Source organism: Austrofundulus limnaeus, unplaced genomic scaffold (assembly GCF_001266775.1).
Source record: "Austrofundulus limnaeus strain Quisiro unplaced genomic scaffold, Austrofundulus_limnaeus-1.0 Scaffold55, whole genome shotgun sequence".
Taxonomy (NCBI): domain Eukaryota; kingdom Metazoa; phylum Chordata; class Actinopteri; order Cyprinodontiformes; family Rivulidae; genus Austrofundulus; species Austrofundulus limnaeus.
In genome coordinates this window covers 1-11,844 of record NW_013952457.1, presented here as the reverse complement: position 1 = coordinate 11,844, position 11,844 = coordinate 1, and the positions used below count along the sequence as shown (strand labels likewise).

The window sequence follows — 11,844 nt, the reverse complement described above, 5'->3', positions numbered from 1 at the left end:
TGTGTGTGTGTGTGTGTGTGTGTGTGTGTGTGTGTGTGTGTGTGTGTGTGTGTGTGTGTGGTGTTGTGTTGTGAAGATCTGCAACTGAATCACATTCCTGACTGATTACATGAGCTCACTCCTCGTTCAAACTCCTCCAGAAGTTTGTTCATCCTTCTTTTGTCTACGACTGAGCAGGTTTGTTTAGTTTTTGTTTCCTACCTGTTTGTGAGTCCGTTCCAGCCCCACCACACCGATCCTGTGTCCTGTGTGCTCCTCTGAGGCGCACCGAGCACAGATGAGGACCTCATCTGTGCAGCAGTAAACGTCCAGGGGTCTGGTGTGGCGCCAGCACCAGGTCCCGCCAGATGTTTCTGCACCAGTCCAGGCTCTCTTTGGTGACGGCCCGCCCGGACGCTGCTCTCCTCTCTTCCCGCTCGCTCTCCTCATCGTGTCTTCCACCACCTCCGCCAGAGTTGTGTTTCTGATGGGCGTGGGTCTGGAGGGAAACCCCTGCTGACATTCAGGGCAGCTGTAGCCGGTCTGGACTCCGTCCCAGCAGCCGTCGATGCATCGCAGGCAGAAGTTGTGTCCGCAGGGGATGGTCACGGGTTCCTGCAGGAGGTCTGAGCAGATCCGACAGCAGAGCCGGTTTATGCTGACAGGAACGTGAGGCTCTGCCATGTTTGTGTGAAGGAAGGCGGGTTCAGTTTCACACTCTTGTTTCGTTTCCTGAGAAATCGACTCTGAAACCACATCATGATTTGTTTTCAAAGTGAAAGAGGGCGTGGCTAAAATATCTGAATCCATTTCAACATAAAGTGTTGGCCAACAACAGGAAGTAGCACTTATTTGAATACAGATCTGTGTAAAAGTTTTAAAACACTGTTTTTACTTTGCTTCCTAACAGACAGAATATTTTTTGAATTATTAAAAATGATCTGGATGTATACAACTTTACCTTAAATATTAAGTTTTATTAAAGTCAGCGTAGTGGCTGAGGAAGAAAATGTGTTTTATACATTACTTTGAATGTACACAAATATCTAACAAATTACTGATAAACAAATGATCAAGGCTGCCAACTTTATCTACAGTACTTACATGTAATATTTTAAATACATTTATCCTGCACCCCTTTCCTGATATTGTTTATTTTCCTGTTTAAATGACTGATAAGCTTTATTTTTATTCCTATCTTGTGTTGGTGTGCTCCTGCCTGAAAAATGCTAAAACTAATATTTGACTAAAACGATCCACCATGAAAGACGGTACAATTTTATTACAGTATTTAAGTCCATGTAAAACAAAGAAAAAAAGTCATGATAAATATGTTTCACAATTTACACGTATTTATAATTTTTTAACCTTTCTAATAAAAAACAAATCAAACAAACTATGAAGGTTTGAGTTGAAACAAAAAAGAAAATTGTTCTGTAATGCTTAATGATTGAATGTTTTCTGCTTCAGTTAAAAAAAAAAAGGCGAACAGTGAAAACTAGTAATGTTTCTCTTTCACACACGAGCCGGTTTCTTACTGCAGGTCAAAGGTCGAAGCTGCTCTTCATCGCTTGTCGTGTCGGTCAGAACACAGAGGTCCCAGAGCGAAGGCAACAAGTCCGAGCTCAACAGAGACGCTCAGAACGAATTTAGAAATGAGGACAATTTCAGAAACAGCAGCTCACAATCCTGAAACAACAATCAAGTGAAATATTTTTACCACACAGATTCTTCCAGAGGGACGTAAAATTACAGCGAACCCAGGAGTGAGATACACTTAAAGAGAAGCCTCGTCTTTTGAGAGTCGATACGTAAAATTTACTAAAGATATTTTGTTAAAGCTGAGAGTGAACAAACCGTCAGCTCATTTACTGACCTGCTGGGGCAGAAACAGAGGCACAGAACATAAAAGAAATCCCTGTAAATGTAAAACTAGGACTAGAATTGAGCCCACAGGTTCAGTTTAGTTATAAAGTCTGTGAAACGTTTTGGCTGAGAGAAAAACCTCTTTAAAATATTGGGTTACATCACATTAACACTAAACGTCTTGAAGTTTGTGTCTGAATCCTCAAAGTCGCCTTCTGAGAGGGAAATCCATCCGTCAGGTCGTAACGCTGTGACTAAACTTGGATCAGAGAGAAGAAGTTGTTCTGAGCCGTTCTCTCACTGCAGCAGTTCTTCCCAGGAAATGGGTTTGGAGAAGACCTCGCGCTCCAGCCAAAGGTCATAGTTCATTTGGAAGTCCTCGGGCAGGTCCACTCGTTGTCCCAGGACGCTCTGCAGGCAGTTGTCCACAGGCAGGAAGTCTGGATTACTGTGGCTCTTGTCGTAGCGGCGGCTGTTGAAGCGTTCGATGCTGGCCCGCAGAGCGCACTCCTCGGCCTGGAAGTCCCAGGGACGAGCGTCTAGATCTGTTCCCCCCCACCAGGAAACAAGACTGCAGGTCAAACTCAGTCCTGAGGAAACATGGCTAAACAAGAGCTCGAAAACTCTAGTTTTTATTTAGAGGATTCAAAAAAACTGTTTTGTTGATTGTTCAACATCAATAAACTACAAACGAAAAACTAATGAAACAAGAGACGTGTGGCCTCGAAATAAAGCAGGAAATAAGTCAAACAAACAAATCTGTTCCTTTTTTTTCAGGGTTCCTACAGTTTAAAGCAAGTTCAAGACTTTTTAATGCCAAGTGAAATTAAATTTAACACCAATTTCATAATAAACACAAATGACAAAACATAAAAACTGGCAGAAACTCATGAATCAAAGTGTTTTTGGTTGAAGTATTCAAATATTACTAACAGACCAATTGTTTTTATTCATATCTAACTATAGCAGAAACATTCTTAGCAGTCAGTTTTAAACTTAATTTTATTTCAGGAAATCCTCTAACGACCCAAAATTTGGAGTTTTAGGACCCACAGTGGGGTCTTAACCTCAAACTGCTGTAGATGAAACCTTAAAGTGTGACATCAAGTTTTTATAAGAAAAGTGAATGTATTTTTGGAAAGACAATATTAACATATTATAAAACAAATTTCACATTGCTCAGATGGACAGTTGTTGAGATGTTTGCATGTGAAATAACAGGAAGTGATGTCAAAGGGGAATGTCTGCATGTGAATATTTAAAAAAATATTTTTTTACCAATTATTTTAATATTTGAGATGAATTACAATCATCCTATTTATAATGTGTTAACATTTTTAAGATTTCTGAAAGACTGATTTAAGACATTTTAAGGCTAATTAAGGCCTTATTTTTGGATTGATGTATTCAATGACTTTTAAGACTTTTTAAGGCTCTGCAGGAACCCTGTAATTGTAAATATTGTTCATAATTATAGTTGTGTCTGTAATCATCGTGTTTAAGTAAATCTGTAACAATAAAGCAAACATAACTACCATAAAACATACAGCAGACTTACCATCTTTGCCACTCAAAGCTACAAATAATTAAGACTGCTAAACTCTCCTGTCACACTAGTATTTATCCATCTTTAAACTGATTATTAACAAAAAATAAATCAATTTGGACCAAAAAAAAGGTCTTTCCATCCTACTCACCGTTTCCGTAAGCCCAGTCGTCATTCAGTCGGTGTCTGACTTTCTGATAAATGGCAGACATGGTCTTCATGTTGCTCTTCCTCCACTGCCGGCCCAAGTATTTGGTCTGTACTTTGAGCAGCTTGAGGACGTAGAGCTGCATCATGGCCTGCTTGACCTTCAGCGCCCTCTTCAGGATGGGAGCCGACTTAAACACGACCAACATCTGGGAGGAGAAAAGTCCGTTACAAACACCCCAACTGTAAATTTAGCAAAGAGCACCCAGAAACAATCAGTCATTTATTCTGGAATTATTGGATCACCAAGACATTTTGGAAGCAATGTAATAATTTTATCATTTGTAATACTGACACTAATTTCTCATTAAGGTATGAACACATTATTTTTGGTTTTCATGGAAAGAATATTAACATTAAAAAACTAGCAATTAATCTAATATTTGGCAAATTCCATATTCACAAATATAAATTTTCATCATCTTCACTTTTTTCCAGGTTTGATTAAAGAAATAGAATAGTATTTATGCACTCTCTCTAAAAGTACCAACAAAAAAGCTATAAACATGTTTTAATGTTGTAGCTCTTTAAACATATTTAATTTATGATGTTTTTTAATGTACTAAATGTAGAAACTTATCCCCCTGGCATAGCTGGTTTTGTTTTGTTGTTCCTTGTTCTCCTGTTCTGTTTATATATTTGTAATTATATTGACCTGTGCAAAGAATTTTTTAATTTAAAAAAAAGTTTGTTACAAACACGTACGTGTGAGGTTTGGAATAATTTGGATGTGAAGTTCTCTCACCATCGTCCTGGAGTGCTTCCACTTGGTCAGTTTGTTCAGGATCCTCAGCAGGTTAATGCAGGAAAACAGATTCCTCCAGCAGAACTGAGTGTTGTCTCCAGCTTCCTGTAACGCAGACATTAAGTATCCAAAAACTGAAACTACCAGTGAAAGCTGCAACAATGAAAAACTCACCAAACTCTCTGCAGTTAACTCTGGGAGCTCGTGCACCACGCAGTTTGGAAAATCAAGAACAGAAATGCTGTTGGAGAAACATTTAATGCAAAACATTAACAAAGAAATAACGCTTCTAAATAAACAAACAGAAGACCAAATAAGTACCTGTTTTTAGCGGTGATGTAGGACATGATGTTCTGGTTGAAAAACTTCAGGATGAGTGGGATRCAGTTTGCAAACACCAGGTGCTGAGCCATGTACTCAAACTGTAACATCCACGCAGAGACAGGTTTCAGCTCAACGTGAAACATGTGACATACTGTATGTGACGGCAGCTGTGAGGAGCTCTCACCTGGTAGATGTGATTCAGTTTAAAGTGCTTCAGAAGCAGCAGCAGGATGGCAGAGATGGCTTTAACGATGATTTCTTTGTGCCGGTTGACGTCAACGCCGAGTTTCATGCTCTGCAGAACCGTCGTCCTGCGGAGGGAGACAGGAGAGGACAAGGGTCTCTCAGTAAGTAGTTTACAAACCTTTTAGAAACACCTGATGCACTCTTTCTACGAAACTGACATCCTCTCACTGTGGACGTGAGCTGAACAACATGACTGCAACTCATTTCTCTTTTATTAGTTTTAAAAATAATCTTTAAAAATATCTTAAATCTACTCAATGTTGCAATCACTGAATTGCACTGGGTAATCGATTTTAGAGTTTGCTACTGGTTGTGTGCGTTGGGAGGGTGGGGTGGAGGTGGGCATGATTACCTTTGTTAAATGTTTATGTCTTTTTCTTTGGTTGTTTTTATTGCTCATCGGTGATGTTTGTTGTCTGGTGGAAATGCAGATGTCGGATTGCCCTATCGCTGGATTGGGTGCAATGTGCCAGATGTTTTTCAGGTGGGGATGTGGAGACCTGCAGTTCTTTGGTTGGTTTCTGGGGTGATCATGTGGAATATCTCAAATCTACTTAATAATGCAATTACAATTTTTTTATTGGATGTTTAGTGATATATAACTTTTTAATTATGTTTGGAGAGCGGGGTGGTGTGTTTATGTATTTTTATTATTAATTGCAAAATGTTTTATTTTATATTTTTTTTAAATTTCAGTTTTTTTTCCTTATTTCTATTACTGTTGGATGTTTTGTTTTAACTATCTGAAGGACTACAGATGTAAATTAGCCTTAGGCTAAATCTGATGCAATGCATCAAATTATGTTTTAACGGCACACTGTCCTGAACAAATAAATTCATTCATTCAAATCAGAAACATACTGCAGAATTTCTTTACTAAAACACATTTTTGTTTTAAAAAATATAAACTATTAAAACTTTCCACTTAAATAGCTCAAATCGTTTTAAACAGGGTTCTGAGCAAAGTTTATCAACAATATCTTACCTGTTGTAAACATCTCTCAGAATGACCTCACTTTTTTTTTTTTTTACAAATTACAAAGTAATTTTGCTTTACTTGGTTAATGAGAAAGCAATCTGAGCCATCTACCACAGGTAAGATATTAATTGTTTGTAACCTTTCTGCACAGTCATACTTTAAAAGGTCTGAGCTACAGCTTTACCATATTTGCTTAACTTTGTTTACTCCACTTACGGCATCTCCTCTGGCAGCACGTCGGCCAAGATGTTAATGGAGTCTGTTTTGGCTTTGGATGTCGGCGCAGCAGCCAACAGGATCTTCAGCAGCGCAATCTAACATTCAGACAGAGACGCCAGCCCAAGATTAGGACAAAAAGAAATGACTTAACACGGTTTAAGTCATATCGATGAAATGTCCACACAGTGACACAAAGTAACCCCTGTCCTGAAACACGAACCATGTACTGAGGCAAACTGGGCAGGATTCCCTGATAGAGCAGCTCAGTGGCGCACATCTCCACTTCCTCTTCACCCTGCCAGCGAGAAGCCAGAAAGGACGAGATGAAAAGTTAAAGCAATCAAACCTGTTTCACAACAACCACTTCAGACGATGAGGAACAATCACTGTTTAGACCTGCCTTTTSTAATACAGCAGATTTAATTCTCACTTACAACAGAGAGGGGAGTTTTCTGGTATTCTTCCTCTTTTGCAATCTGGAGTTCGGCTATAGAAACATACTTGTGCTGGAAATCGAGGGAAGTCACATCACGTGTGTTAACGTAAAGCTGACCAGCAGGAAAAGAATCACAGATGTAACGAGCTGCATGTTCGCTGACCTGTTTTAGTGTCCTGATGCTCTCGTGAATCGGCCTGGGTAAACCAACCACTGTGTCTGTATCACTGCCAGACGCACGCACGAGCAAAGAAAACAAAGCTTTATTGTCTCAGAACGTGTACATAAAGGTGAGCTGTGTCACTTACAGGCTGCTTTTGATTAGACTCACCTCCCCAGTGTGTAACCGATGAATTTACTTCTACTTGATTCTAGAAACGTTTCAATGTCTTTTTCCCTGTTGGAGCAAAGAAAAAAAAGAAGAACTCAGGAGTATCCAATCCTGGTGCCTAGAGCAGAGGAACCTCTAAACCATGCAGGACAGTGATCACTGAGGACCAGGATTTAACACTTTTGAAGAATAATCACAAAATCTGATATACAGTTAATCAGCTTTAACTGATGGGATTGAACAGTACCTGACTTTAGGAGCCCAAGGCAGACCTTTAGGGAAGGACACCCTCTCTGATGGAGGGTGAGGAATGGGGGGAGGCATCACCTCGTCTCTCTCTATAGGAAAAGTCTCCGGCTCTAAAGAGTTGTCGTTGTCATCGTTGTCGTCCTCGTCATCTCGGGAATCATCGGCCTTGTAGGGATCCTTCTCATTGAAAGCATCCAGGTTGTCCTGTTTGATCAGAGCCTGAGGCCGCCAAAAACAAACAGTGAGTTTATCATTACACTGGGATTAAAACAAACATAAAGTGTCACCTGTTCAGATTGATTTGTCTCAGTTAGGAACAAGAAGGTTTCACACGAGGCTGTATATTTTCCCAGAACGTCTGCAGAAGCTGCACCTTGTGTTCGCGTCGAGCTCGTTTCTGCTGCTGCTCGATGAGGTCGGACGCCGACGCCGGCGGCGAAGCTGCCCTCATGCTGCGAATGACTCGAATGCTGTCCTCCGGGAGAGGGGGGAGACCCAGCTCCTCGCGTTTACAGACCTTGATGCTTTGAAGCTGCTCAAACCCTCCGAGCGTGAACTGAAACACAGACGAGAGGAAGACTGTTCAACACAGCACTTCTTTATGGATCAGATACCTTTTTTTAAATATCTAATTTAACGGTTTTCTATCCCGTTCTCACCAGTATGCTCTTCCACAGCAGCAGGAGGACCTTCTTCATTGGAAAGTGAGGAGCATGGCCGCTGCAGAACTTGGTAACCATACCAAAGAGCATGACAGAAATGGGCTCGTTGTTGAAAAGAGGAGATCCTGAATGAAAACAGCAGAATTTAATTACCCCAAATACCAAACTTGATGTCATATCAAAGGAATATTTACCCAGTTCTGCTCTGAAGGTTTCCCTCAAGATTTTCCACTCAGGCTTATTGGCTGGATCATCCTGTTGGATCGTCTCTACGATCAGATACATTATATTAAGCAGAACCCTGAGATCTGTGCTGTCAGCGAGGGAGATGGCCGGTTTTCTGACTGCACTGCTGCAGGCAGCGCTGTTACTGAAAAACAGAAGGCAAATCAAACATTTTCAACATAAAATCAACTGACTGGAAGCTTCACAAAGTAAAGAAGTTTATTTGCTTGTTTTTCTCATTGTGATGCAACAAAAATGTGTTTTTTTTCCAGCTGAAGTACTATTTTATCCATCCAAAGTTACAAAATGCACGTCTAATAACTGCTTTTAATTTCAATCTATGAAATGTACTGGCTGCCATATGATTATAATTTGACTAAAATGTACTCATGCAGGACATACTCAATCTCCATGTTCAGTAGTTCTACCAGAGCAGAGAAGGTCCCCACATCAAGCAGCAGAAAAATGTTGTATCTCATCCAGTGCTGCACCTCAGCCTCAGAGCTACAATCTCCAAAAGTCCCTGCAAAAGAATAAGACTGGTGTTCAGAGTCATATGCGCAGAAATAAATATACACTGATCGTTGCAGGTGAAGTGAAAGCTGATGTGCACGGACCCTGAGCCATGTAGAGAATGGCCCTAGCAACCTTCAGTCGTTTCTCACGAGCAATGACCTCCAGGCCGTCCAGGAGACGCATGGCGTGAGCTCTGTGCTCAGCTGCGTCCAGCTCCGTCCACTTTTTATCAGTCACTGAAGCACAGGAGGGAAATATTAAAATATGCTGTTAAACAAATACCTTCATCTGGTGTCATGTATTCATAACGACATACCATGAGCTCTGAATTCATCTTCAAAGCACTTCCTGTTGAGAGCAAACTCTGGTCCTTCTGTGTAACTGTAAAGCTCTGAAACATTACAAAAAGGACAAAAATTTACTGATGCGTGAATCTGAATGAATGGCACATCCACAAATCACAAACATACACACCTGACAGCTCTGCAGCCCATTTGTCTGTATCAGAATATTCAAACTCAAAATCTGGGGACTCCGACAGCCCCTGTGCACAACACATGAAATCACACATCATTGAGACATATTTTATTCCAAAGAATTGCATTGAATCCACTGTTACACAAGTTTCTCTCTCTCACACTGTCACCTGACCTGCGTTTATGCTTGGTTAGAAAGCACTGACAACAATGATGATAAAGTAGTCATACACTATCTATGTTCATCTCATAAAACACCCATTCTGGCATATATTCAGCAAAACTGCACTGTCATTGCTAAATAAATAAATAATCAAAGTGTATCACGTAAAAACTAGCCGAAACACACAAGATCATTGATTCAGACAGTTTGGCCTGTTTGGCAACAGCTAGCTTCTTCCTGCTAACCTAGGCTGATGTTTAACACAAGAATACGTTAACAGATGGCAGGAACTGTATATTCTTGTATTTCACAGCTACGCAAACATTCGCGTTAGTTTAGTTCGGTTGCCGCCGTGTTAAAGCAGGACTATTCGTGCTAAAAGATATATTAGTTAAGCTACTCTGACAGCTAAGCTAACGTTAGCCTGGTCTGTTTTCTGAAACCTCCTAAAGAAAGTAAACATTAGTCTTTTCTTTACGTACCTCTGAGTCTTTCCTTGAATTTCGAGGGAATTCACCCCGGCTTTTATTAGGTAGCATCACTCTTTGTTTGTTGTTTATAGGCAGCCCACCACCATTCCCACCGACTTCCATCATTAAAAGGTGAACTCTCACAGAACAGCTGTCATCTCGCGAGAGTTCATCTAAAACGTCAGCACAGAGACTATCCAGTGGTGGGCAYAAYTCCCCTAAACCAGTGGTTCCCAAACTTTTTATCTTCTGACCCACGAAATGTTCATGGCAAAAACTTGTGACCCCAAACATTACTGGTCTGAGTACACAAACTTTGTTAATAACCCTAAAAGCAAAGGCTACACGAATCTAAATACATATTTATACTTATTTTGTGTTTTTGTAATAATTATAGGGAAAATATTACACCACCAATTATTTTATGACCCTTTAAATTGATTTCTGAAGTGCAGTGGTTCCCAAACATTTCAGTTTTTGACCCACAAAATAACAGTAGCAGAGACCTGTGCCCMWAACTATTTTTGGATGATAAACATTTGTATCAGGTMAACTAAACATGGGCATAGTAACAATATTTATTATTCTACATTTATACATTTTAGGCAACTAAGGCAAAAATGTAATTAATTAAGAAAATCTTTTCAGGACCCCACCTTGATGTTTCAGGACCCCACTTTGGGTCCCGACCCCAACTTTGGGAACCACCGCCCTAAACCACTAATAGGGGAACTGTTAGGGCTTTTGTTAAATTTAAAAATTATTAGTGGATTAGCACTTGCTAAATTTAGAAGCACTAACTGAGGTCTATGTTGTAATTGGTTAAATGTTATTGATCAACATAGCTGACGCCGGTGAAAGCCGTGACACATTTTGTTCAAATGTGTGTCACTTATCCACTAGGCGACAATATGTTGATAACATATTAACTCAAATATGGCTGTGGAATGTTATAAGTCTTAAGGGAGAAACATGGTAATATGTGACTCGTCTGTTGAAGAATGTTCATGGATTTTATTGGGTTATTTTAGTGCTTTAGAATTAGCTATTGCTAAACTTTTCAGTGCGTTCGTGGTTTAGAATTAGGGGACCTAAATATTTGAGTTAATATTTTAGGGCTACTGGAACTAATTTTTAATTAGTGCTGCCCATCACTGATTTTTTATATAAATCAGTGATGACAACTGATGGAGAGATGCATAATGACACATATGCATGTGTCACATATGCATAATGACACATATGCATGTGTCATTACACATGTGTAATGACACAGAAAGAGGGGAAAAAATCCTGTCAAAAAGTCACAGATTTATTCTCAATCATTTCTAGATCATCTCATTTTTGCTCCTCTTTTTCAATTATTTTATTGCAAAAGTACAAAGTACACACAACCTGTCCCGCACATGACTGAGTCTCTTCAGCACCCACCTTTCTGAAGAGACAGACAAATGAATCTGCAACACTCCCGCTTTTGCTTTAAGGTCATTTCTGTCTTATATCTGATGCTGAACACCCCGGGCAGCTCCTGCCGAAGGTGGCTGAGCAAAACAATGACCTTTTCATGGTGAGTGTGATTCATACATCTCATCCTTCACAAAGCAACGTTCAGCCAGTTGTGTCTTACATCAGGTACTGACTGTGCCCATGTCCCCGTCATTGCATRACTCTGGTGCTGCCGAACTGCTTATTTTTGTGTCGACAAAAGCACCCTTAATGATAGAAATGTCTGCACTCAAACCAGTTGTGTGGTTATTTTATTGCCAGCAAAGTCATCATAGTTTGAACCAGCATTGTGTTTTTATTGAATTCATGATTTGAAAATTCAAAGTTTGTAAATTACTATCTGAGCTCAGGTCATTAGGACCATTTTTTATTTATTTTGATGCCATTAGGCATATAAATTCCACGTCCACTTTCATGTTACAGGCAGGATTTGTTTAGACTGTGTATAGTCAAAATGAGCAATGGTTCACCAAGAAGTCATTTCTGATTTAAATCCGTTTGAACAACTGTGGTAAACTTGTGACCAGAAGTCATCACCTGCTAACCAAAGTCTGTCACCAAGAACTTCACTCTTCTTTCTTCTCTCTATTATTTTGTTTTTAGACTCCCACTGGACCTTCCAGATGCACTGTAACAGTCTTCCCTCCTGTTCACCATAGATCAGGGGTGTCAAACTCCAGTCCTCGAGGGCCGCTATCC

At 40.0% G+C, this 11,844-nt stretch overlaps 2 protein-coding genes across 2 annotated transcripts in view; both read right to left on the bottom strand.

Moving 5' to 3' along the window:
* The window catches only part of LOC106517967 (tripartite motif-containing protein 16-like protein), a 5,701-nt gene extending 4,560 nt beyond the window's left edge, over window positions 1–1,141 (bottom strand). Inside the window, exon 1 of the mRNA XM_014009023.1 lies at window positions 202–1,141. Coding sequence (XP_013864477.1) covers window positions 202–789 — 588 coding nt within the window. The 5' untranslated portion in view covers window positions 790–1,141. The remainder of the gene's footprint in view (window positions 1–201) is intronic.
* A 100-nt stretch (window positions 1,142–1,241) lies between these two features.
* strip1 (striatin interacting protein 1) lies at window positions 1,242–9,783 on the bottom strand. The gene is made up of 20 exons (XM_014009022.1): window positions 9,652–9,783; window positions 9,005–9,074; window positions 8,847–8,921; window positions 8,632–8,766; window positions 8,417–8,537; window positions 7,984–8,159; window positions 7,787–7,914; window positions 7,501–7,683; window positions 7,126–7,346; window positions 6,879–6,944; window positions 6,711–6,774; window positions 6,546–6,617; window positions 6,332–6,406; window positions 6,109–6,206; window positions 4,852–4,978; window positions 4,665–4,765; window positions 4,518–4,584; window positions 4,344–4,448; window positions 3,543–3,747; window positions 1,242–2,390 (listed from the first exon to the last, which is right to left on the bottom strand). Exons 1-20 carry the CDS (start codon window positions 9,763–9,765, stop codon window positions 2,143–2,145), a joined length of 2,451 nt encoding a protein of 816 aa, XP_013864476.1. The 5' UTR covers window positions 9,766–9,783; the 3' UTR covers window positions 1,242–2,142.
* Window positions 9,784–11,844: the final 2,061 nt, after the last annotated feature.